This window comes from Astyanax mexicanus, chromosome 16, assembly GCF_023375975.1.
Source record: "Astyanax mexicanus isolate ESR-SI-001 chromosome 16, AstMex3_surface, whole genome shotgun sequence".
NCBI classification, from domain to species: domain Eukaryota; kingdom Metazoa; phylum Chordata; class Actinopteri; order Characiformes; family Acestrorhamphidae; genus Astyanax; species Astyanax mexicanus.
This window is the reverse complement of record NC_064423.1, coordinates 16,871,183-16,897,161: the sequence shown is the minus strand read 5'-3', so window position 1 is coordinate 16,897,161 and position 25,979 is coordinate 16,871,183. Positions and strand designations below refer to the sequence as shown.

Below are 25,979 nucleotides of genomic sequence, written 5' to 3'. Positions count from 1 at the left end.
CTGTATTTTCTTAATATTATATATATTTACTATTTTTTCCCCTTTAGATCTAAACAAGCTTTATCTATACTTTTTTTTTAAATGTAGCATATATAAATTGCCTCTGCTTCATTGTTCTCTTAAGAAAGCTAGGGAAATTCAGTTGTCTGTTATATGATCCTTTTAAGAATGTCAGAACACCCTTTGAGTGCACCCCTGTGCTGTGGGTTTATAGAATAGCTCCCTAGGGGAATCACATCTCCTTTTCAGAAGGACACATGAAGTGTATTTCATGCAAAAACAAAAGGAACGCAAATTTTCCGCTCCAATAACAGCTATAGGCTTTCTGTAATAACAGCGTTCAGCACAAACGCTGCTCCGGCACACTGATCTTCAGCATTCCCAATGACAAATTCCCACATGGAGAAATAATGGATTTACTTTCACATATTTCACTGGTTTCAGTGATAAAATGGAAATTGTAGGGAGAAATAGAATGTTGTGGAGAAATCACATTGATTTCAGCTATATTTAATAGGCTCTTTTACACTATTTCTATTTATTAGTAAACTAGCACAAGTAGTAAACTTTTTTTTTATTTTATTTGCCAAGTCATGGGATTAGTATCATTTTAGATCATTATTTATATAGATTAATAAAACTGTATTAATTCCAAAAGAAATTGCATATCCAGTTGAAGACTGTATAACTCTCGGAAAGATTGTGTTTGCAATACTTTGCAAGCAGAGGGATATTTATGCATTTATACACTGAGGTAAACATCTAGCAGGTAAACAGAACCTAGAAGTCAAGTGACTGCAAACAAGAAAGCTGTCTGATTGGATGAAGGTGAGCATATGAAAGACAGAGGTGGCTTAAGAGCTGAAAGGTGGCCAGACAATTTAATGGAAAAAAAATTTGCAAAAAATTATAATAATCACACCTAACGCTGGGATTGTCCTTCATCCAAAATATAATTTATTAAAATCGCTGAATGCACACTTTAAACATTTGTGAATGATTTGGAGTAACAGTATTTCTGGAGCTTTTAACAATATGGATGATCTCATCAAAGTGGAACATTAAAAACAAGGTTAATGAGTCTTTAAACTTTATACATCAGACCTGATTAGAAACAAGGACACTAAGGATGCAAAGAGACCCAATAGAGTTGTGTGGCTTTTAGTCCATCAGTCATCGTCAGTCAGTGGACCGGTGGGAGCTTTTCCTCTATTAGCTGTTCAGCAGTTCTTTTGTTCCTCTGCTAATTTAGTTAATAAACTCATAAATCATCATTCATCCATGCCCACAGACTTCTGCAGGAGCGTATTCTGGTGCACCTCAGAGTCAACCTTCTTCCCAAAAGTTACATCACCATCCCCATTCCATTCCCATTAGCTCATCTTCTGCTTTTATTTTTTTCTGTAAGATATTTAGCAGACATTGGTTTGATAAGGTAAAGGAGAAATGTGTGAGCAAACAAACCAAACATTAATGACACAAAGGCGTAGTCAGTTAACTGTGAATGTAATGTTACCTGTATAATAATATAATAATCAGAACCAGACGAACAGATTAATAGGGCAAAGATAAAAAAATAAAACCAAAAATAAACCGTATTCATACAAGCAAAGGTAACAGACAGAATAACTCTCAGGGTGCAATGACAAGAGTGTGTTGGCAATACTTTGTAAACAGAGGGGTATTTATACACTAAGGTAATGAGAGCTAACAATGAACAAGGGCTGAAAAGGTTCTTTTTTATTCTGTGATATATATTGCGATATTAAATAATGGAGGGCCCATGATGTCACCAGCCCCGCCCCCACCTGCATGCTGTCTCACGTCTGGACCGATCAAGAGCTGAGTCAACACAGAGCACTTAGAACCCGAGGAAAACAGCAAAACAACAGTAATCAGCCCTTTAATTAGGCATTTAAATGGCTTTTTAAAGAGTAAATAAAAGTGTTTTTCTGGGGTTAAAAGCGTACATTTAGCTGTATCTGGAAATATCTGCACTGCAAAACTGTGCTGGACTGAGGTGCACACAGCATTTGACACGTGCGTTTACAAGCATACGCCTAGCCATGTGGATCGTGGCCATTACTTTACCCCCCATTACCCCCCCCCCCCGTGCTTCTTAGGCAGCAGAAGCCTGTCACTCACACAGACACAGAGACAGCGCTGTGTATCTACTTCTTGTGTCAAGAATCAAAACATTACACGACTATTGCACATGCGCACATCGCCATCACAATGCTTAAACAATATATCGTGCAGCTGTAAATATAGAAGTCAAGTGACTGCGAACAAGGTAGGTTTCTGATTAGAGGAAGGTGAGCTTATGAGAGACAGAGATGGATTCAGGGTCTTTGGAATCAGGCATTTTAATTGAAATGAACCTAAAGTTGTTTAAGCAGAACTTAAATCATCCACAGTGCTGTTTTATATGTTCCCCAGGAAGAACCCTTTACCTGTAATCTCCCTCAACAGACGTGCTTTTCCTCTCCGTCATCTCAGACTTGTTTACCTGCTCTGTCACGGGTCTGTGCTCTGAACAAGCTGTCACCTCACTCAGAGAGTTTGAGGAGTTGAGGTGTGTCAGGAGAGTCTGCAGGCCGAGCTGGGAGAACAGTCCATGTTGGAATGTGCTTGAATTGGAGTGCTGACAGATCAGATTCTGTACAGAAACCAGTCAGTCATCATAAATGGGTGTGTCTCCGCTGGTCTCACCTTAAGCTTTCACAACCTCTACTATGGTTCATACCTTCTGAGACTCAGAGGACAGGTGATAGTCCAGTTGTTGAGGCTGAAGTTTTGGTTAGATTTGTTGTAGTTTTACAATTTAATACATTCATTATCTGACTGATACTTGAAACTAGAACCACCTTAAGTGTTTTTTAAGTGTCCAGACAAGGTTGGTGATAAGTCCTGTGGCAGTTAAATTGCATTAAAGTTAATAAGGTTGAAGCTGATGGTTCAATTTAACAGTTTCAAAAATGATGTGACAGCAGAGACTCATAAGGACAATAAACAGAGCTGAAAAGCCAAGTTGATAGTTTTGGCTCTAATATGAATGTTTTTTAGCTTGAATAATGCTGCACCTTATTAATCCGCTAAATGGAACAAAGAACACCCATTCATGACTTGATGTTTGTTTTTTCTTTTGTTTCTGATCTGACTCATGCTTCTAGAATGTGTAAAACTGACATATCACATGCACATAGTAGAGTAAAGACTTTTAACACTACTACCGGATACCCCTCTTAAGAGTATACTGTAATGTGCTGTTAGTATCGGACTCGGCTATCTGCACAAAACAGCAAACATTGCTGCAAACACTGTGATCTGAGCATCCACTGTTCATGCTGCTTCGACCTCAGCAGCCGGAGTCTGAAAAAGCACAACTGTCTTCTGCCTCTTAGTGTTTTGGGCATTACTAGGGACAGGGGGAGTCCTAATTAGTGGGTTAGGTAATTGACCTTTCAAATTGGGGATAAAATTAGAAAAAATAAATAATAATAATAGTAATAATAATAATAATAATAGTTTGTAATACATATGGTATAGGATCTTATACTGGAGCAAAACGTATCTAATCACTCATAAAGCTGTGTGTAGTGCAAATTGATATTTATTTTATTTTATTTATTATCATATTGTTAGTTATGATTGTTATTATTACTATTGTTTCATTATTTTTTATTTATGTGTTTTTTATACATATACATATAATTGCAATACTCCTTTTAGCATACAATACTATTCTATTTTCACATTAACTGTACAACTGTGTTTTTTTATTTATCCTGCTGCATTGCATGTAATTCATTCAATATTATTATTCTAATAATTTTTACCATTTGTTTAGACCTTATTGTGGTGTCAGTTGTTTGGAAAAATAATTTAAAAAATCACAAAAAAATAAATTTTGCCCTTGTCTTTTTTCTGCAGGTGAGAAGCAACATTCAGATGCTGAATGTCCAGATCAGCTACGATGTTCACGAGTAAGTTCCTTTTCCTGCCTTTTTGATTTTCATTACACAGCATGAATTTACTCGCTGCTCAGCAGAAGTGCAGAATCCGGTTCTGGTTTTATTAAAAAGGCAACTGCTCTTTAGAATGCCAATAAATCATCGACATATCGTCATCTGCTGTTTCAGAGAAACGACAGTGAGAAACTCCATCCTGTAGTGGGTAATGATGGTAAAAGTGAGGCTTCCAGTCTTTCTTCATTATCACACATTGCGAGCCTGCAGAGAAAATGAAGGAGACACTCAGCCCTTCAGCCAAGAGAGGATGGCATTTTATGCTGAAATGTCACTCTTAAATATCATGCGTGCCATTTACCCAATAGAAGACCATCCTGAATGGACAATGACTCGTGTTAACACTCATTTAATTTGATAATAAGATAATAAGTAATTTAACATAGAGTCTAGATGCTAGCTTTTTTTTTGTTTGACTATGCGAACACACAAAACAAAGGTCCAAGAAGGAACATGTATCGTGTATAATGACTTTTGCCATGTGCCATGAAAGTTATCATGGAAGAACTTCTGCACTGACTTGCAGGATAGTTTTGTGGGGTCTCCTGGATGTGATTTCTACCAGAGTTGCTTTTCTGTATGCATAGACAATTCTCGCCAAAGTCACGATCCAGTCAATATCATTAGCACCCACTGTGCTGTCCACTGTGGTGGGTAATGCCTTCTATGATGGGTTTCCGCTGCACAGGTAACACTGTATATTGAAAAATGTTAAATTGAGGAATTATAAATCGCCTATAAGGACTTGCTCAAACTCGTTAATTCACATTGCCTTGCCATGAGCACGATGGCTAGTGTTAAGTCTCACTTGCAAGATAAATCTTTCCAACTGTACACCGCCTCTTTTCAAACTACTGCTGATGCAGCATTGCTGAGTAGCATCACAGCACACTCGGAGGAAAGCGCAGCGACTCGGTTCTGATACATCAGCTCGCAGATGCGTTGTGCTGATCAACATCACCCTTTGGAGTGATGTGGGGAGAGAGCGCCATCTACCCACCGAAAGAGCAAAGCTATTTGTGCTCTCTCAGGGCTCCGGCAGCATTATGTAGGTTTTAAATAAGAAATAAGAACCACTAGTCCAGTCTGTAGTTTAAATTCGACTATAATGTTGTCTTGTTTAGAACCTTTGTGGCTCTCTAACTTTTTAACCCCGTGACCTGTCCTTCTGCTCCCGTCTCCATGCAATCTTGATAAAAACCACTTAAGACTGGTCTCAGCACCCTTACTGATACCCATCAGTCACCCCTTCAGACACACAGCAGCCATTGCCCAGACGGCCAAGACAGGTATCACATTAACGGGAGCTGAGACTGAGATAGAGAGACCTCTCTCTGAACATGTGGAGAGAGAGAGAGAGAGAGAGAGAGAAAGAGAGAGAGGTCCACACCTCAACTGACAGCCATCACAATCTCAGTGACATTCCACCCTATATCACCCAGAAAGCATCATGAGAATCAGGTCTGAAAGAAGGACATTTAGAAGCATTACTTAAAAAAATTCAGTTGAGGATTTGATGTGATTTTGGTTGTACATTCCAATTTTACAATACAATTTTTCCAAAGCGACTTACAAATGATGAGGTACATAAGCAGTAAAACACCCAAGTAAAACAAGTAAAATGTTTAGCAGGCCCTGAGAGAGGCCAAAAGGGTCATGTTGGGATAGATTAAGAAAGATGAGGGGGAGAGCTCTGTCTTTAGGAGGTTGTTGAAGGAATTGAGGGATGCTCCTGCTCTGGTAGTGAAAGGTAGTTTGTTCCACCATAGGGGAACTAGGTAGGAGAACAGTCTGGATTGTTCTGTGTGAATGTTTGGCAAATCTAGTGGTTCAACTGGAGGAGCACAGCGGGTGGGAGGTAAAGTAAGCCTTTAGGCAACTGCAAGAGCATTACATTTAATGCAATCAGCAACCGGTATCCAGTGGAGCTCAACAAGTAGTAGTGTGATATTCACCTATTTTGGCTGGTTAAAACAAATATGTGAGAAAATTACTGAAATGTTCCTCTTAGAAAGATTGGAGGGTTTGCATATTTCTCCCTCTACAGTGCATAATGTCAGTAAACCATTCATCAATGAACGTAGTGTTTAAGTGTTTAAAAGGTAAGGATGCAAGGCTAAGCTGAAAACTTGTACATGCATTTTTCAGAATAAGAAAAAAGCTACAGGACTAGACTGGACTGGCCTAACTGTGGTCCCTACCATTTACCAGAGGACACAACCTATGTGTATAGAATTTTGAAAAATATGATAATGACCCCACACTGTTATACAACTTAATAGGTGTTTGTAAGAAGAATGTGGAATGTATTACAGGCCTATAATGCAATAATGGATTTATACTTCTATGGGAAAAAATTTGACCACTTACATAATCATAATTAATCAATCAATAATTATAATCAAGAGGAAAATGGATGATCACAAGCCATCAAACCAAGCTGAACTACTTGATTTTTTGCATTAAGTTATCCAAAAGCAGTGTGTAAGACTGGTGGAGGTGAATATGTCAAGAAGCATTAAAACTATGATTAAGAACAGGGTTATTCCTCCAAATATTGATTTCAGAACTCTTAAAACTTTATGAATAATCACTTGTTTTCTTTGCATTATATATTTTAGACATTTCCCATTTTCTGCAAATAAATGCTCTAAATCAGTGGTTCCCAACCTATGGGTCGCGACCCAACCTATGGGTCGCCAAAGATCCACGATGGGTCGCGAAGCCCTCTTGATTTTAAGGGGTTTAATTTTAATACTATATATAGTCTAGGGTAAGCAAAATTCGCCGCGCTGCGCTGCGCTCTCTCTGTCTCTCTCTGTCTCTCTCTCTCTGGCGCGCGCGCGGGCGCTCTCTCCGGCAGCGCGGAGCTGAATTCAGCGCAAGGCTGAATATAATAATATAAGAATATAAAACTCAGTTTAGTTAAGTAAATGAAAATGAGTGAGGGCCTGTAAAGTTAATCAATTATTGTCCAATATTTGGACAGGTTGAGGTTTTGGTGAGCTGTTTTACTGATTTGAAACTGAAACTGAAACTGATATTATTCTTTTTTTTTTTATTTTTTTTTTTTATATAAATTATTTTTTATTCATTTTAAATAGTTGTATTATTTTATTGATCTAATTATTTTTTTCTTCATAAGATAAAAATTCCTTATGTTTTATGTATCAATTTTTCCTTTTTTACGTGTTTATTTTATTCATCTATAGTAAATGTCAGTTTTTATTTGTCATTTCTAACACCCCCCCCCCCCCCCCCCCCCAACCCAATTATACACTTACATCTTTTACATTTGGGGGGGGGGGGGGGTTATGTTGGGTCACCAAAGCTTACAATGGTAAAAATATGGGTCCTTGAAGAAAAAGGTTGGGAACCACTGCTCTAAATGACACTATTTTAATTGGAATTTGGAAGAAGTGTTGTCCGTAGTTTATAGAATAAAACAACAATGTTCATTTTACTCAGAAATGTACCTATAATGTCTCTTATTTAACTGAATGGAATTGTCCCTACACAAAATCCATATTAAAGCTGTTTGTGCACAATATTAATAAGGGAATAAATGCGTTGCTTTTTAGAACTTTTGATCCAAGCTGAGGTTTTGCTCCTTCGTAATTAAAAAATTCATAAAGGAATTAATGGTGACTTCTCTTCACCCCACTTCACCATCTGAGCAGCTATTAAAAAAGACTTGTGAGTCCCTTAAGTGTGGTGATTAGTGTCTGAATGGATGCTCATTACTGCTGGAACCTGAAGTCATGATGAGATTAAGAGGATGGTTGTGGCCCTGTGGTGACCGAGGACCTGAAGTACTTGCTTAAGCATGGTTCTGCACTCATCGTCTGACTTTTGAGAGAAAAAAATTCTACAGGGGCTAAAAAAAAACAGGCCTAACTATTCATATTTCATATTCTATTCATATACTATACATAGCACATTCACATTGCTAATAAATGTCAGTTTGTAAATGAGGAGTGCAGTTCATGTGCAGGTAACTGTGAGTAACTTGCCACAGTGTGTGTTTGAATTACACTACACTGTGCAATTCCCAAAATACTGTGTTTTCAAGCCTGTTAAACCCAGTCAGATCATTCCCTTTGACAGGACCCTCTGATGCTCTTCGATCTACTCAGTGGGGTTTTCCAACCCGAGCTTCATAAGCTTCATTTCACCCTGAGCTCTGTGAAGTGCAGACTGGAAGCCCACATGGTCGACTTCTGTGGTTGTGACCATGGTGTGCAGAGTAAGAGCCACACTGTTAGATCCTCTATTCAGTGGCCATTAAAGTTCCCCTGAGGAGACTTGGGCAATCACACTGTGAAAAATGCGATGAGAGCATTCTGCTGCCTCCTTCTCAGCTGTGAGTGAATGGGCTTCAATAGCCTGGATCATCACGACCACAGAAGAACCACTAAGAAACCATTACTGATCACTGTGGTCAGCCACATTCCCACTGATGCCTTTGTATTCTATATTTTAAACAGGGTTGTTAAAATAAGTGTGTTGTGTATAGAGTGTAAATGGTAGCTTTAGTGCTTTTTCTTATCATAAATTGCATCTCTAGGCACACGTTTACCTCGGTAGTGCTATTCTAATCAGAAATTTACCTCAGCATTTCAAGCCTATGCCCATGTTCACCTGAAGAGTAATATTCTAATCAGAAATCTACCTCAGCAGTTCAAATCTAGCTGCAAATTTACCTCAGTTGTGATGTTATAATCATAGATTTACCTCAGAAATGCGACTCTAGCGGCATATTTACATCAGCAGTTCCTTTTTAATCAGAAGTGTACCTCTGCAATTCGACTCTAGCTGCATATTTCTCAGTAAAGATCTTAAAATCATAGATTTACCTCAGAAGAGCAACTCTAGCCACATATTTACATCAGCAGCGCTATTCTAATCAAAAGTGTACCTCGGCAGTTCGACTTAAGCTGCATATTTCTCAGTAAAGATCTTAAAATCATAGATTTACCTCAGAAGAGCAACTCTAGCCACATATTTACATTAGCAGTGCTATTCTAATTAGAAATATACTGCAGCTGGGCAATTGTAGTCACACATTTTGTTAGCTAGCTAGCTATGTCTGCAGTATGTCTGTTTTAGTCATAAATTTATTTCAGTAGTGCCATTCTAATCATACATTTACCTCAACAGTGCTAATCTAGTCTCGCATTTAGCTAGCTTCATCACTAGTGCTATTTTGACTGTAAATGTAGGACAGCAATGCTGATTAACCTAAAATCTACAGGGAAATCTAGTCAGTCTTTTGGTAAACTAAACAAATGCTCAGCGAACATTGCCTTTTATCCCTGTACAGTTGTTTTTATAAAGTGCACAAATGGACTCAAACCTGTTGTTTGTTGACTCCTCCAGTTGGCTCCCTCTCTCCCTCATCACTGCAGCTTTGTGTACAGCAGCGCTGCTGGGGGCCAGAAGAGAAGGGTGGATAATGAATCTGCCACAAACGTAATATTAGAGAAAAAACTACAATATGATTCAAAACTAAGAAGTCGTTGTTTGCTATGAATTATTCAGTCTTTTCAACTATTAGGCCAAACATTTAGTTTGTTATTTTCAGTGCATCACTAAGTGGTCTTGAACACACCAAGCAATTTAAGGCTGGACTTTTAAGATGGAGTGGGGATAGAAGTAGCTCAGCTCTGGGGCTGAAATAAATAGCTCAACTTAAAGCAATATGGGACAGTATAATGCAGTGCCTCCTTTACTGTAATCAGCAGTGTCATTAGTCTCTGCGCTGTGTGTAACTGTGTCTCCTTCCTGGCTGATCATTAGGGCTACCTGACCTACCTGTGCTGTGATGGATGAACGCTGGTGGTACAGGTGCAGATTTGACCTTGTTAGTGTACGAGTGTGTATTAATTTGTTTTATTATTTATGATTTTCTCGTAGGAAACCGGACACAATGAAGCAGAAGAACGCCTTCCCTCCAAACTTCATCCATTCACTAGACTCCACCCACATGATGCTGACTGCACTCTACTGCTACAGGTGAACATCCTCTTCTTGTCTTCTAGTAGAAACAATGCTGCTTTACTCCTTTAGTGGACTCTTTTTTTTTTTTTGTCCTGTGTTCTTCTAACTAGTTTTTCTTTGAACTGTGTCTCTCTATCTGTTATCCTCTAACTGTGTTCTACTCTGTTCCTCTAACCATGCTCTATCATGTTTTTCTAACTGTGCTCTGCTGTGTTCACCTAATGGCACCTCTCTAACTGTGCTTTTCTGACTGCTCTCCTAATTGTGCTCCTCTGTCTTTTTCTAACTATGCTTTTTTTACTTCTTGTTTAACTTTTGACTGTTCTAACTGTTCTCTTCTGACGGATCTTTTGACCTCTCTTCTAACTGTGCTTTTCTGTCTGCTCTTCTAACTGAGCACTTCTGACTGCTCTTCTAACAGCTCTTTCGACCTCTTTTCTAACTGTTCTCTTCTGACGGCTCTTTTGACTGCTCTTCTAACTGTGCTTATTTTAACTGTGCTCTTCCGTCTTTTTCTAACTTTGCTTTTTCTGACTGCTCTTCTAAGTGTGCTCTTCTGACTGTGCTGTTTAAATGTGCTGTTGTAACATTGAGTTCTTCTAACATCAGTATCATTCCTGATCCACAAACTCATTGGTTTAACACAGCAAGTTTCTGTTTTTAAGGAAATGATTTTATTGGTGATCAGAAGTTGACTGTGTTCGTCTGTGTTTTTAGTGCTGGTGTGACGTTTGTGTCTGTCCATGACTGCTTCTGGACCCACCCTATCACAGTAGACACCATGAATAAGGTACGTTTTCCTTTTGCTTTGCTCATTGTTCTTCCCAACAGCATCTACCACACATCTGCAGGCTGCAGCCACAGTTTACTGTAAAACACTGGCGTGAACGAGGCTATCTGGGGTGCTGCTTTTTTTTTAACAGAGGTGCTAGACTAGTACTGTCTGTAATAGTCAATTGTAATCAGCTAATTAATGATAAGGATATGATAACAGTGAAGGTTGCACTCCTTACCTGTGTGTGAGTAGCACACCTCTTCTCAATATGTAATCATTGTGGGTCTGACTAAAATAGAAATGATTCTTTACTCTGATATGAGACACTCTCCTCAAATTAATTTATAGTACCCGTTTTTTAGGGTTCAGGGTGTGGTGCTGGGGCTGAGATCTTTGGGCAACTCTAAAACTCCTAGAATCACTTTTGTTGCAGTGCTACAGGGTTTTTCCCTAAAATTTACAACTCAGGTCAAATCAGACAATCTACCAGGGTTCGTATGGTCATGAAAAAACGGAAGAAAGTCTTGGAATTTAGCAATTTGAAAATAGCAATTTCCAGGCCTGGATACGTTTTGGAAAAGTCATAGAAGTTTGGTCTACAAATCTTTGTGTTTCAGTTTATCAATGAAGAAAATCTATTTTGAGCTAAAAAAAAAAAAAAGCTCAGAGTTAATTCAGTAATTTAGCTCTACACAATGGAGCGCTCAGGATCTGACATGCAATTTATTATTAAAAATGTTAAATGTGTTAATATTTTATCTGATTCACTTTAGACAGACTATATTATATAAATTTTAATTATAGTTTTAGTTGATTTTTGGTTTTATTGTCCATGTCCGCACTGATGATAAAAAAATTGTATGGACATAAAAATTAGCCTTGAAGGCATGGAAAAGTCATGAGCAACATTATAGGCAGGACAGTCGAGGAGGATAACCATATATGAGACAAACTTACTACCAAGAAAAGAAAAAAAATCCCAGGGAAGATCTTAAAAGTTCTTATCGCATCTTAACCTCAGACACCTAATTTAATACATATGTAGGGCCATATATCTGTCTGGATAAGTGTATACTAAAAATAGCCAAATATGTGTTTAACAATAAAATAATAATAAAAATGCCTATGTGTATTGCTAATTCTTTTCTGATCAGTGTTCTGATCACTCTTATCACATTTGTTCTGCTGTGTTCCTCATTTTTCTGCTTAGGTGTGTCGTGAGCAGTTTGTCTCTCTCCACAATCAACCCATCCTACAAAACCTGTCTGAGTTCCTCCTGCAGAAGTACTGCTCAGGATCAGTGTAAGTTTCAACACACACACATTGTGCTTTCACAACTTGTGTCATCAAGGTTCTCACATTTTATCCGAGAATTGAGACAAACCGAAAAGAAACTTTTATTTTTCTGAAGTCAGTCTTATTGTGGTGGTTCTTTACTGTCACACTGTATGTCATTGGACAGAAAGTTGTTGCACTGACTTGCAGGATGTTTGTGTGGTGGAATTGCTTAACTGTTCTCAGAGAAAATCGGACTCCTTGATACATTTTAATGACAAATTATTGCACACAATCACAATCAGGTCTCTCTCCAACTTCAACTTGATTCATGTTGCCTTACCATAAGCACATTGGGCAGTGCTTCAGCCTCATTGACACTATAATGCATCACAAATTACACAGGCGTGGGCATCCCCACGCTGTCCCCTGACTTTTGGCATGTCAGTTGTGTGTACTAAATGCTTTATGACGTTTGTAAGACTGTTATTTGTCGGTTTTTATAAAGGCAGTATTTTCTGCAGTGTAGTATTGTTTGTATTCTATTCCATATTCAATTGGACTGTATTTTTTATGTGTTCTCTTTCTAATACTCTACAAACTACAATACCCAGCATGCACTTTGCCATACAGTGGTGTATATAGTAAGGTAGTGAATGTACAGTATGTATAATAATCACAGTGTGATATTTTGTGCAGCTCTAAAAGAGTTTTTTTGTCTGATTCAAAACTGGGGAAAGAGAGAGAAGAGATACAGAAGGATAAAGAGAGAAAAGAGAGAGAGCGATAGAGAGAACAGGAGTGTAAGATCAGCTCTGGGGGTATTGGGAATGTGCACCTCTACCTTCTTCCTGGGTAATTGGGTGTGAAGCCCACTCGCAGGTCTGCTCTCCACCGACTACACAATTATCTCTGCTTTCAGGGGCAAGACCAACAAGGCGTTTCTGGAGTTCAACAGAATGCAGCAGCTGCTGGCCAGGGTTCCCGAGACAGGTGAGTGACATCTGCCCTGCCTGTGATTGACAGCTCACCTCTCGGCTCCACGGTTTGATTGACAGCTCATCAGTTTTAGGGCAGCTTTTGTGGTGTTGCGTAATCTCTAATAGTGGCCGGAGTGCAGATCACTGAGCTTCATCTGCAGAGCTTCAGACCAGCAGGCAGCCAGAGTGCGTTACGTATCGGCAATTACGCTAAATAGTTAATCTGATTATGTAACAGGAACACCACAACCCTGCCATGCTTTCACCTTTCACCTTACAGGACATATGCATGCCCCAGTGGTCAGTGTGGAATGTCCTGATGGTGGTTTTGTTCACGTAATCCAGTGATTAAACTGGTCAGATTATTAATAGTTACTGGTTTCTGCTCAGTGGGGGTTGGAGCTGGTTGCTGTACTGCTGTCAGATGTTGGTGTTGAATAACCGCAGAAATTGAGGATCAAACACACACCCACCACCACGCTTAAAACCCACCCCCACCCCTCTGTTACTCCCATTAATGAAATTGCCTCCTTGAGGGGACAGCTGGAGGCAGCATGTGTGTGTGTATATATGCCTATGGGTGGGCATGTTTGCGTGGGCATATGTAAAGCGGCTGTTGTCTACTTCGACGAGTCAGGTGACAGCAGGCACCTTGACATGCGTCAGGCTCTGTGTTTTGTTGCAGAGCTTAAATTGTCAGACGAAAACTGGTCTAAACTCTTTTATTAAACAGTGTCTCTTACATTTACTTTGAATTTTACTTGATAACAGACAGGGGTGACTGACTTCACACATGTTGGAGGAGGCATGTGCTCGTCCTTATCCTCCTAGGGACACAAGTGGCACTGGTGATGGAGACGCACAAAGGGGTGGGACAATTGGATAACCAAATTGGGAGAAAATGGGGAAAAATCTGAAATAAAATTATAAAAAATAAAAAAAAAAAATCAACCAATGTTTTTTTTTAATGGTCGATATATAAAGCCGATTTTTAGTTTTTTGTCACAACAGATTTTTTTTCCCCTTTATTCCTAATTATAATAAAAATAAATAAGACACAGTTACTGAATTTAAATTATTTTTTTTTGCATTGTTAAGGTAGTTTCTGTCTAGCCATCTAAAAAAAAATACAGTATTATAAAAAGTTTCTCCCTCTGTACCGATTTAAATACTTTAATTTTCTAAAAAATTAAAGTATGTAGTAATTTTACCAGTTAGGTTGTAAGAAGCAGTAAAACCAATCCACCACAATACAGCTTTATACAAGTGTTCTCCAGCATTGGGCTGGAGTAGTATTAACACTAGCTCTTTCGCCATTTAGACATGAATATTATCAGCCTGCTGCTAACCCCGGCTAGCACTGCTGGAGCAGCTTTAGCCGCTAAGCGCTAGCTTTTACACTGTTCAGAGGCGAGTACATTAGCCTTTAGCCTGTATGTTAACACAAGCTACGTGGGACAAACAGATAGCTGATTGTGCCCTTAGTTTAATTAGCTTAGCTTCACTTAACTGACACAACGAGTAGTGATGGGACGATACACTTTTTTCAGCTCCGATCCGATATAAAACTGATATAAGATTGCCGATACCGATACAAATACCGATACTTTTAGTTTATTAATAGTACTATGATTAAGGTTAAATAATGAGGCTGAAACAGACCACACAGCCCTTTTAAGAGTATCCACAGGTGCATTTAATGTAAATGCATTCAAAAGTCATTTATTTGACACACTTCATATGCAATTACACAATAGTTTCCTTTCAAATAAAATATTTGAATTTTTATTAAATATAAAAAAAATATATATATTAAATACGTTAAATATTAAATTCAGGGCATTTTTTGCAACGGTTGTGCAGGAGACTTATTTTGACAGGTAGCGTAGAGGATTAGCTGCAATAGCTAACGGCTAACTGGCGATGCTAACTGTATTTCCGAGCTAAATTAATCACTGTTTTTTAATAACAGATGGGTGTGTTTGTGCTGGTTAGTGTTTTGTAGATGCTGTGGTTTTATAGGATATGTGAATTATGACTATAGTTTACTCCAGACTGTAGTTCATACCTTCACAACACCGGAATGCAGCTGCTGTCAGTTCAGTGCTAGGTAGGCTAACAGACTGCTGGTGTTAATCTGTTTACCTCTCAGACGCTGACTTTACGTGTACCGTTCTGCTGTACAGTGAAGTGAAAACTCTCCAGATAATGGACTTTTTTTGTAGATAAACAGCTAAAGTTACTCAGTCAGCCGCAGACTGAAGCAGCTGGGGGTTCAGGGTAAACTGTTAAACTGGAATCCTGATCAGGGATGCGTTTTGTGTCAACGTTATGGCGGATTTATTGTTCAGCTCAAGCTTTGGACTGGAATATGGATCGGTAAGTGGATCGGCAGCGCCCGCCCGATATCCGATTCGTCGGATTACGTCAATATCGGCCCCGATACCGATATTGTATCGGATCTGTCCCATCTCTAACAACGAGATCTGCTGAATTAAAAGGGAAACCTGGAGACACCCCTGTTCCTTACTAGTGTTGCATAATGCGCCTTATATATGAAAATAGACGTTTTAATACTAGCCAGCTACTATTAGCTAGCACAGCGGCTACTAGTGAGTAAAATTTAGTTTAATACAGAAGCTGTACTGTTAATTACTAAAACCAGTCAAAATGGTTTACTTACTTGTCCTGTTGGGAATCCAGTGAAGGCTGAAATAAAGCCTTTCTCTAAAGAGTGACTGATCTCCAGCTGTGTATCCTTACCCTGCGTCTCTGTGTGATCAGGTTTTGGGGGTGTGATGTTACAGGAAAACGTTTGTCTTGAAGAATCTGGAATACATAAAATATTGTACACTTTCTGCAATAAAGTGCTTTTTATGTTTGTTGAAACAAATATTCTGAGAACATCTATAAAAAACTGTTTTTGACAGATGGGAATGTTGTTTTTACTATCTCTTCCTGTCTCTCTCTCTCTCTCTCTGTGTGCAGGGGATTTTGATCTTCAGAGGGTAAAGGACTCTACCTATTTCTTCAGCTGAGGAAGGTGATGGGCCTACACCGACTGAGTCAGAATGAATTTGCGGATTAGACCCACTGAGCGTCTGCTGGGATTTTACTGAACCAGTGGCTCTGCAGACTGACTGCAATTCAGACAGTGGACTAAACCACTAAACTAAAGCTGCTGCGACCTCCACAGATGTGAGAGAGACAGTGTGTGTCTGTCTGTTTGTGTGGGTGTTTAAGGCAGGACTCTTTTTCACTCACCTGCTGAGGGCTAATAGTTCTACTGATCCCCTCAGAACCAGGCCTGGAGGAATGGAAAAGCCTTGAATTTCCTCCTCTAAAGGAAATGTTCAGCACTTTCTGGGAAAAAAAAGAAACAGTTTTGTAAAGTTTCCTGTTTAATGAAGAGAAAAAAAATGAGATCTGTACAAAAAAATCACAGTGTGTAATAAAGTGTAATAAAAAGTGTTTTTTATGCTTTTATTGTGAGATTTTTGTTTTGATTTATTCAGTAACGAATCGACTCAGTTACTGCTCAGCTCACTCACAGCTGCACTCAGTTTATAGCTCAACTCAGTTTAGCTCACCTCATGTACAACTCAACTCACAGATCACCTCAGTTACAAATCCACTCAGTTATAGCTCCACATTTATAGCTTGATTTAGTTACATATTTATTCATAGTTCAAATCCATTACATATCAGTTTAGTTACAACTCAGCTCACGTACAGCTGGACCCAGTTATAACTCAACTCAGTAACAGTTTAAAACAGCTTAACTTAGTTTCAGCTCAACAGTTATAGTCTGATTAAGTAAGCTCAACTTACACTTTAACTCACTGCTTAACTGGGTTAAATACAACAAGTTTAAAAGTTATAGTTTGATTCAATTACACATCAGCTCATTCACAGCTAAACAGTTACAGCTCGATTCACTGAACTCACAGCTCGACCCAGTTATCGCTGAGCTCACGCACAGCTGACTCATTTACAGCTCAACTTAGTCACAACACAACTCATTTACAACTTGTTACAGTTACAGCTCCACTCAGTTACAACCCTAAACACAGAATCCCTGGTGCACAAGAATGATCACATTCCTTTACCTCTTCCACTGCCCTGCCTTGCTCCACCCTGAATCACACTTAGCCCTCTTGCTGGAAAAATAACTCAAACCCGGTGAAATTAGAGCAGAGAATGTTAAAATGATCACTGTTGTCAGTGCAGTCACTTTCTCTGACATATGAGAAGCTGAAGCTCTGCGTTGCTGCACTGCTGTGTGGTTCTGGGATGAAGGAGACAAAGGTCAGGTTGTGACACTGAATAATTTACTGGAATTTAGGAAAGGCAAATGATTCAGGCAGTCACTCGAATATGCTAAAACTAACTGTGCAGGACAGTGAATTTCAAAACCTGGAACTGAATACTGCTGAAATTAACAAGATCTCTAGTTTGTCTTAGTTTTAGAGGTACAGCTTTGCTTTGCTATTGACTCTGTTATGCACCAGGGATTGCTGCAAAACTCAACATGTAGTTATGTCATATGAATAACTATATAGCAGATGTGTTACAGGTGTGGTCTGATTAGAAATAAAAGGGCTAACAATACCTGAACTGAAATTGTCTTTAGTAACGCATCCAGGTTCTGTTTGGGATCTGGTGAGTCATCAATCCTGCCTTTGCTGGGGAGTTATGAAGCTGGTTTGATGATCTGGAGAGACATCACATTCAACAGTCACCCACAGAAGTGATACGAGAGACAATAAGATTTGTCAGGATTTAAGTTGTCAGGACAGCTATGTTTGTTGCTTTTTGTGACAGGGCAACCAAGCATTGGCATTGGAACATCAAAAATAGGTGGATTCGCTCCCCTAGAAAAATAATTGCAACAATGATATACTGCAATTAAAAAACGGCTTCTGGACAATGTTCTGCTAACAGACTAGGAAAGATTGGGTTAACTAATATTTACATTAACTGCTGCCAAAAATCTCTATATAACGTAAAATTACATTATTTGAATTAAAGAACACCATCGTAAGAAGTGCTTTCAGTAGAAAAAGTTAAAAACACAGGACTCAACGCTAAGAGTGGAGAAAATGTATGTATACAACAGAATTGGCATGTTAATACATACAAAAATAAATAATAATAACCAATCTGTTATATTATTTTTAAAATGAGGTGATAATTGTTTTTTGATTTATGTATATAATTCAGACATTGCAAGCATAATTTTTTTTTTCACGCATAACAGTAAATGTAATGTGAAGTAACATGTTTAGGTTGTAAAGTAATCTCTGATTGGATTTTACTAGCAAATAAAAAGAATGTTTTTTTTTTGCGATGAACTGTAATTCCGCAAATGTTATTCTAAATCACTATAGGGTGGACTTTGATTCATAGTAGCAAATGTCAAACGCACTCCTACACCTTTGCTACCAAGTGCCAATTTTCAGCAGGATAATGCTTGCCCACACACAGCAAGGGCTTCCAGCAATTTTTCTGCCAAATTGCAACACTACCCTGGTCTGTCCAATCAGAAGATTTATTGTCTACTGAGCATTTGTGCAATGCCAGCTTTAATAACCTATGAGTGTTCAGGATTTACAGGTGTCCCATCTTCAAATTGAGGCCGTACTTTTTTTTGGGACAGTTTGATTAACTAAGTCTATGAAGATGTTGGGAGTGGTCAGAAAAAAAACAGCGTACTCCTGCTGCCAGACGGAGTCTCCACTCCCAATTGAAAGAGATTAGTGAATGGACACGCTATCAGCGGCTATCTGGGAGTTCAGTGCTCGCTGAGTGCTCACCTCTCAGCAGGGCTGCTTGGAGTGGCTGTGAGGAGCAGGAGAGGTGCTGGGAGCTCTACCACACAGGCCTGTCCTTGGGCTGACCTCCTGTCCCCATTGTGTTCTGCTGGGGTGTCTCATCATCACCAACACTCAGCACCGGAGCCGAGAGGTTTCAACCCCCCACCCTAAAAAAACAGCAGAGAGGGGCTCCAGATTCCAACCATAGCTTTTTACATCAGAGTACATCAGAATACTAGCTGCTAGCATTGAGTGGTTGCTGTTAATTAGCCAATGAGGTAACTAGATAGCATAGAGTTAACTACACAGAACGTAGTTAAATGATTGGCAAAAAGTTTACAATTCACAATAAAATAAATGAAACAATGAAAGATATTCCATCACTAATTTTGTCTATGTACAGTAAAAATGGATGTAAAATTAATAAGGAGACTTTTTATGGAGTTAATTTTGTGCCAAATGTTTAACACAAAAATATAAAATCTGCAAATTTGATAAAAATTGCTATAAAAAAAAGATTATATACATATACAGGTGCATCTCAAAAAATTAAAATGTCGTTGAAAAGTGAAAACCATATTTCAGTAATTCAGTTCAAAATGTGAAACTCATATTGTATAGATGTATGTATTACACACAGAGTGATATATTTTAAGCATTTATTTATTTTATTGTTGATTGTATGGCTTAAAGGCAATAAAAACCCAAAAGTCAATATCTCAGAAAATTATATAATATTATATAATTATATAGTTTTGGCAGTGTGGGCAGCGTGTCAAATCCTGCTGGAAAATGAAATCTGAATCTACAAAAAAGCCCCTGTTAACATTTACGGAGATCTGCCCATGTTGGTCCACTGTGGAGATGCATATTTCATTTTCCAGCAGGACTTGGCACACTGCCAAAAATAGCAATTGGACTTACATAATATTCTAATTTTCTAAGACACTGATTTTTGGGGTTTTATTGCTTGTAAGCTTAAAATAGATCACTCTGTGTGTAATACATCTATATAATATACGAGTTTCACATTTTGAAATGAACTACTGAAATAAAGTAACTTTTTTTATGATATTCTAATTTTTTGAGATGCACCTAAGGAAGCAATGAAAAAAACAAGCAAACAAGATATTCCAGTAGCAAAATGCTTCAGCAGCTTCTATACGCAAATCATTTTCAAATTACTGCAAAGAATAAAAAATAAATACATTGATATATTTTTGTCTGTTTTTGAATTTGCAACATACACTTTTTCCTTTTGATTCTTAAAATTTTGTTTGAGCATGGTGTGACTGGTAAAATAATACTGCCACTGGTGTGAACATATGGTGTGAACTAATGTCTCTATATTCCTATCAGCAATATTTGCTGCTTCATTCTATAGAACAATAAACTCTCTACCTCAGTAACTGCTGTGATCATGTATTTTCTATATGTTACAGTATGTTACATTTCTCTGCACCTTAACCTCATTATACATTTAATTGTACTGTATTGGTACTGCACTGTCCATTAAGCTGTTTCTTCTGATGTATTTATTGTTTTTATTATAGTGTTATAGTTTTATGTTGCACTATCGTTACACTTTTGCACTTTGTTTGTCTATTGTATTGTTGTTCCATGTTGCACCATGGTTCCGGAGGAAGGTAATTTCGTTACACTGTGTACCTGTACACAGATTAATTACAATAAAAGCCTCTTGACTTGACTATACTGTATAAGAAAGTGGTTCATCTTGACCCAGTAGAATTTCTTTAGTTTTAGCTTTAGTATTGATTCCATTAGTCCTCATTTCTCAGTCACTCGGTGGATGTCACTGAGCCTGATTTTAGTCTAAATGTAAAGGTCATGTTAGTGTGTTTTAAACAGAGGAAGTCCTTATGGACCTCTATCTACAGTTCATCATGCTCAGCTCAGCTTCTTCTAGAAGATCCAGCAGAAGATCATCTTAGGAGAATATTTTACCCCACAAACAGTGCAGTTTTTATAGTGTTCAGCTAAACAGATTTCAGAGAAGTGAACAGAGCAGATCCACTCTCCGTTAATAAGAGGCCCTGCAGCTGTCGTGACAGCAGAGCTCGGAGGATACAGGAGACACTGTGTGATGAGATGTTGGCTGTGGAACAAAGCCGAAAAACACACAGAATTTTAAAAGTTTAGTTGCTATTTAAATGAGATGGTTCCAGCTTCCACTCCAGCATGCAGCGAAAGCTCATTATCAGAGGTTTTATTTCTGTAGCTTTTAAAAGAGCTAAACTTCCAGTAAACTTCAGATGCTGTGCAGCAACTGTCACAATATCTGCTGCCATCTAGCAGAGCAGTTATTAAAGTTATTATAGTGAGGTTTCCACTACCTAGAGCTTAATTATCATGATCATATCTTCCTCAGCCATTCTGTGAGCAACTACAGAATAATAGCAAGACTTTGTTATTAATGGAGGAAATTCAGAGGTAAGGAAAGATGAAAAAACAATGATGAGAGTTGTTACTGCCGTGCTGAAGAACACTGGTTTGGCCAGTTAAGCTCTTCATCAGCTACGGTATGTTTCGGGTTGAGTTTGATGGTTTGTGCCGGCCTTACACCTAACGATTTTCAAACGACTTCACAGTCGCAGAAAAATTTCTAGAGTCGGGATAAAATCAGGAGAGTCGAGCTGCAGTCGAGTCGCGGTCGTGTCACCTGGATTGTTCGATGTAAAGCTATCCATACACTACACTACTTTGAAAAGACTTTAACAGACGGAAGTCTGACCCCCTCTCACATCTAAAGCCTATTCACAGACTTTTTAGTCACAGGCTAAGATTTTGCAAAGACTGGGGATCACAAACTGCAAGACTGCAACTAGATTATTTCTGAGATTATTTCCCATCATGCTTCTGGTGGAGTTTACATACAAAACATTTTACATATTAAATTACAAATAATTAAATTACAGTTAATATTGTAATTAATCAGACTTATATTTGTCCTTATCAACAGTTTTTCTGCTTGTTTTCTATTTGTTCTTGATATTTTTTAATAGAATACATTTTGTGTTTTTCTGAACTGCACAAACCTAGGCAATAGCTGAGGCCAAGTGTTTCTGTTTCTGTTAAATAGCCTCTCTTTCTGTTAGAAAAACCAGAACACCAGAAGCATGAAATAAGCTCAGAAATAATATAATTTCAGTCTTGTAAATAGTGACCCCGTCTTTAAAAAAATCTTAGCCTGTGAGCAAAAAGTCTGTGACTAATCTTTAGATGTGAGAGTGTCAGACTTCAGTCTGTTAAGTCTTTTCAGAGTCTTTTTACGGTGGCCGAGAAAGCCCAGCGCAGAGCAAATTGAAAAGCGCTGCAAAAGCACAAAACACATCCATCAAAATTACAAAAATATTTTTTGTAAAAGTGCTAAAAGTGCTTTAAAGTGTTTTAAGTTTAAATAAAAATACATATTTTTTGTATTTTTTTTTTATTGTCCTTCAATTACAGACCTTTAGGTCGATCAGATTGTTAGTAATTAATCATTTACAACCCGATATTGCCTATATGGACAGCGATAAAAAAGGAAAAAGGTTGGAGCATCAGTGCAAAAAAAAATATATAGTCTAGAGCCCTGTAATTATATTACATTACATTTAATTTCCTCAAACCTGCAGAGACCCTGATTTGAGTTTACTGTAGAACTTCTCATATATAAGCAACTAATTCCTCACTACTACTACAAACTTTAGTTTGTTCATCTTCACATCTTCAATTCCACCTTAAAACAGCGCACACGTTACACTGAGCCTAAAGTAGTTAGATGTTACGGGCTTTAAGTGTTTTATAACCGACTTTTCCGGTTATGGTGTGCAGAAGTTACCAACAGTACAAATAAATCTATATATGAATGTTTTGCTCCTCCTTAACGTCTTTCAAAAAGCTGAAGACGTTAAATTCAAAGCCTGAAAGCGTGTAGCGCAGCAGCAGCATTTAAGGTGGAATGGTAAATTCAAACAATGAAATATCTTCATACAAGTGCTTTACTGAAGGGAATAAAGTGTGTTTAAGAAAACTATATCAGCTGCTTACATGTAGTTCCGTCGCTTGAGCGGGTGCTGCATTAATAAAGACCCAGTGCAGGATTTTCTCTCCTTTGTTTCGGTTTGTCGGCGGTGTTTTTCTTACTGTTGGCGTCCAGAGCGCGTGGGAGACTGCAGGTGGAGAAATGGGCGGTGTCCCTAATACCCTCTGTGTACCCTTTTAAAAACTCGCGCCCTTGTGGAACTCTTGCTCAGCAGTGCTTAATTTGTCGGCGTCACCAGAGAGCAGACTCTTTAGGAGCAGTGCAGGGCGCAGGGAGTGATTTGGGACGAGTCTGTTTTTTTAGCAATTAAATGTTGCTTCTGTAAGCGAGTTGTTCCGTCTGTCACACACACGTCAACACTGATTTTAAATTAATAAAAAAAAACTGTAAGTTTTTCAACAAGAATATAAAAATATAGTAAGAATACATACCATGTGCCATGTAATAATATATTAAATATAAATAAGTAGATGGAAAGGTATGTATTGGCAGATAATTTTGATTAGTTCAGAAAATAAGAGATGATTTAGTTTTTGTCAAACAATAATACTTATAAATATCAATATCAATATAAGCAAAAATATCTGCCAGTGGAATAAGACTATTTCAGTAGAGTAAACTATTAAAAGGCAATATTTTATGCAAAACTCACTTTTTGCATGCTATTGTATTTCCACCTGGGTCTCAACCGCCCCTATAATAAACACACTGTTTTTTGTAAATTGGTTGAAAGAGTTTGTGTCAGGAATCGTGAGCTTCTATGAGCTCCTTAAAAAAACACCCTGGCACCACACCTCACCTGTCAACTCCCCCCATCCATTAGACCAGTTGAAGATCCACTATTTCGGTCAATTTGGGTTGGAGAACATTCATTCTGTAAGAGCTGGTGAGATCTGGTGAAAGGGATTTTGTGTCTTCATGAACATGTATTGTAGATCCCATAGATTTATTCTACCTTGTGTACAAAGGTGTATAATATGTCCACTTTAACAAGCATGAGAAATTAAATATTTTAAGAGGATTTAATTTGGGCCGAGACTTTGGCTGAGATTTAACTCTTGACCTCCCGCTGCTAACATACATATTTTATTGCTTCAGACAAAGTGTAAAATGTTTAAAATTGGTATTTGAAAGGATGAGATCAATAATAGCTTAATTTTCCTCCATTTGTGTTGTGATGTTTTTGTTTTTTTCATCAAGAAACTAGACCTTGCTAATGTATTCCTCAATATGGAGGCCTTTCTGACACACCACTGAATATAAAACTCAAACAGACAATAAACAGGAGTACAGTTACACTGTCAACACCCTGCTGAAGTGTGTGTCTGTGTGTGTCGGGGGTTGGGAGGATGCACACTGGAGTTTACAGTCTTCTAACAGAAACAGGAGGATCAATAAGGGCTTTTATGGAGTAAGTGGAGGTCACCTCATTACACAGCAGCCGAGTCGATTATTCACTAAAGCTGAACTGGAGGCAGCAGAGGAGCACAGGAAGACGCTCTGCTGCCTAATGCATTATGGGAAATGGGTAATGAGTAGAAACAGCTCACATACCCTTACTCACCCGGCCGTGGCGCCGCTGTGGACAGAGCAAGCTCGGAGCGTGTGGGGCCTATAGGACCCTGTGTGTGTGTGTGTGTAAAGTGTGTGTGTGTGTGTTTAGTGGAGGGGGAATTCTCTTGGTATCACTGTGGAAGTGTGCATGATTGAATCTGAGGTTAGCCTGCATGAATAACTGCATTAATTCCTGCTGAATCTCCACGTGTGAACTGAATTGTGATGTGATTAGAGTGCTGGAGTGTTTCACACACCAATTAAATAGACAATTCTTTACAAAAAAATACAGAAAGTGACAAGGACATATCTCACGACTGTTGCCATGTCTTATGGAAGCTAAAATGCTGCACTGACATGCAGGATATGTGTTTGGGGCCCAGAGTCACTTGTCTGGTTCATGGACAAGTCATTTTGCAATAAACCATTTAGTACTTGCTCTTTTGAAATACAGTAGGTCACTCTGAGTTGTATATACAGCTCTGGAAAAAAATAGAGCCACTTAAAAATGATGGGTTTCTTTAATTTGACCAAATTGAAAACCTCTGGAATATAATCAAGAGGATGATGGATGATCACCAGCCATCAAACCAAGCTGAACTGCTTGAATTTTTGCACCAGGAGTGGCATAAAGTTATCCAAAAGCAGTGTGTAAGACTGGTGGAGGAGAGCATGCCAAGATGCATGAAAACTTCGTGACTACATGATTTTCGAACTCTTTAATCTTTATGAATATAAACTTGTTGAGTTTTCTTTGCATCATTTGAGGTCTTAAAGCTCTGCATCTTTTTTGTTATTTCAGCTATTTCTCATTTCCTGCAACTCAATGCTCTAAATGACAATATTTTATTTGGAATTTGTGAAAAATGTCTGTAATTTATAGAATAAAACAACAATGTTCATTTTACTCAAACATGTACCTATAAATAGCAAATTCAGAGAAACTGATTCAGTAATTTAGGTGGTCTCTTAATTTTCTCCAGAGCTGTATGTTCTGCACATTAAACTGTTCTTCTACGTTCATTGCATGCATTAGCCAATGAAAGAAAATAGAAAGAACAATGAGTGAATCAGGAAAAGCCCTGAACTGACATAAAAACGTACATTTAAAAATAATTATGGCCTCGCCCACCTTGGCTGTTGTTAGCCAATCAAAGGCGAGACGTTATAGATATTCATGAATCCTGTCGTTCTTCTCCGCCCACTCCTCCACCCAACTAAAACAGCCTGAAACAGGCGAAGTGGAGAACTTTTCACAAAAAAACAAACTAACAGAGCATTCACTAATACTAGTAATACTAATAGAGACTGAAATGAATTAAAAGAAAGAAACAAACAATGAAATAAGACCTTTAAGGTGTAGGCCTTCTCAATCTGTACTCCAAAGTAACACTTTATGATCAATTCACACACTGCTATCCCATGATTTTTGGCATATCCATATGCCATAATGGGTTGTAAAAATGGGTGAATAATCATTTAGTTAGATAACACGCACACGCAAAA

The 25,979-nt window shown here is 38.2% G+C and overlaps 1 protein-coding gene and 1 long non-coding RNA gene across 5 annotated transcripts in view; one reads left to right on the top strand and one right to left on the bottom strand.

The window, feature by feature from the left end:
- The window catches only part of polrmt (polymerase (RNA) mitochondrial (DNA directed)), a 65,411-nt gene extending 48,869 nt beyond the window's left edge, over window positions 1-16,542 (top strand). Inside the window, exons 16-21 of the mRNA XM_022669667.2 lie at window positions 3,934-3,986; window positions 9,945-10,043; window positions 10,746-10,818; window positions 12,014-12,105; window positions 13,001-13,071; window positions 16,047-16,542. Coding sequence (XP_022525388.2) covers window positions 3,934-3,986; window positions 9,945-10,043; window positions 10,746-10,818; window positions 12,014-12,105; window positions 13,001-13,071; window positions 16,047-16,096 — 438 coding nt within the window. The 3' untranslated portion in view covers window positions 16,097-16,542. The remainder of the gene's footprint in view (window positions 1-3,933; window positions 3,987-9,944; window positions 10,044-10,745; window positions 10,819-12,013; window positions 12,106-13,000; window positions 13,072-16,046) is intronic.
- On the bottom strand, window positions 935-23,081 carry LOC111192557 (uncharacterized). 4 transcript variants are annotated; one of them, XR_002650010.2, is made up of 7 exons: window positions 22,925-23,081; window positions 18,875-19,041; window positions 17,671-17,772; window positions 16,323-16,421; window positions 15,742-15,887; window positions 9,385-9,453; window positions 935-1,401 (listed from the first exon to the last, which is right to left on the bottom strand). It is a non-coding gene; the product is annotated as an uncharacterized LOC111192557 (long non-coding RNA). The 4 variants fall into 4 exon arrangements; XR_002650009.2 differs by having other exon boundaries at window positions 9,385-9,456; window positions 22,925-23,080; XR_002650008.2 differs by lacking the exon at window positions 935-1,401 and adding an exon at window positions 3,984-4,232 and having other exon boundaries at window positions 9,385-9,456.
- Window positions 23,082-25,979: the final 2,898 nt, after the last annotated feature.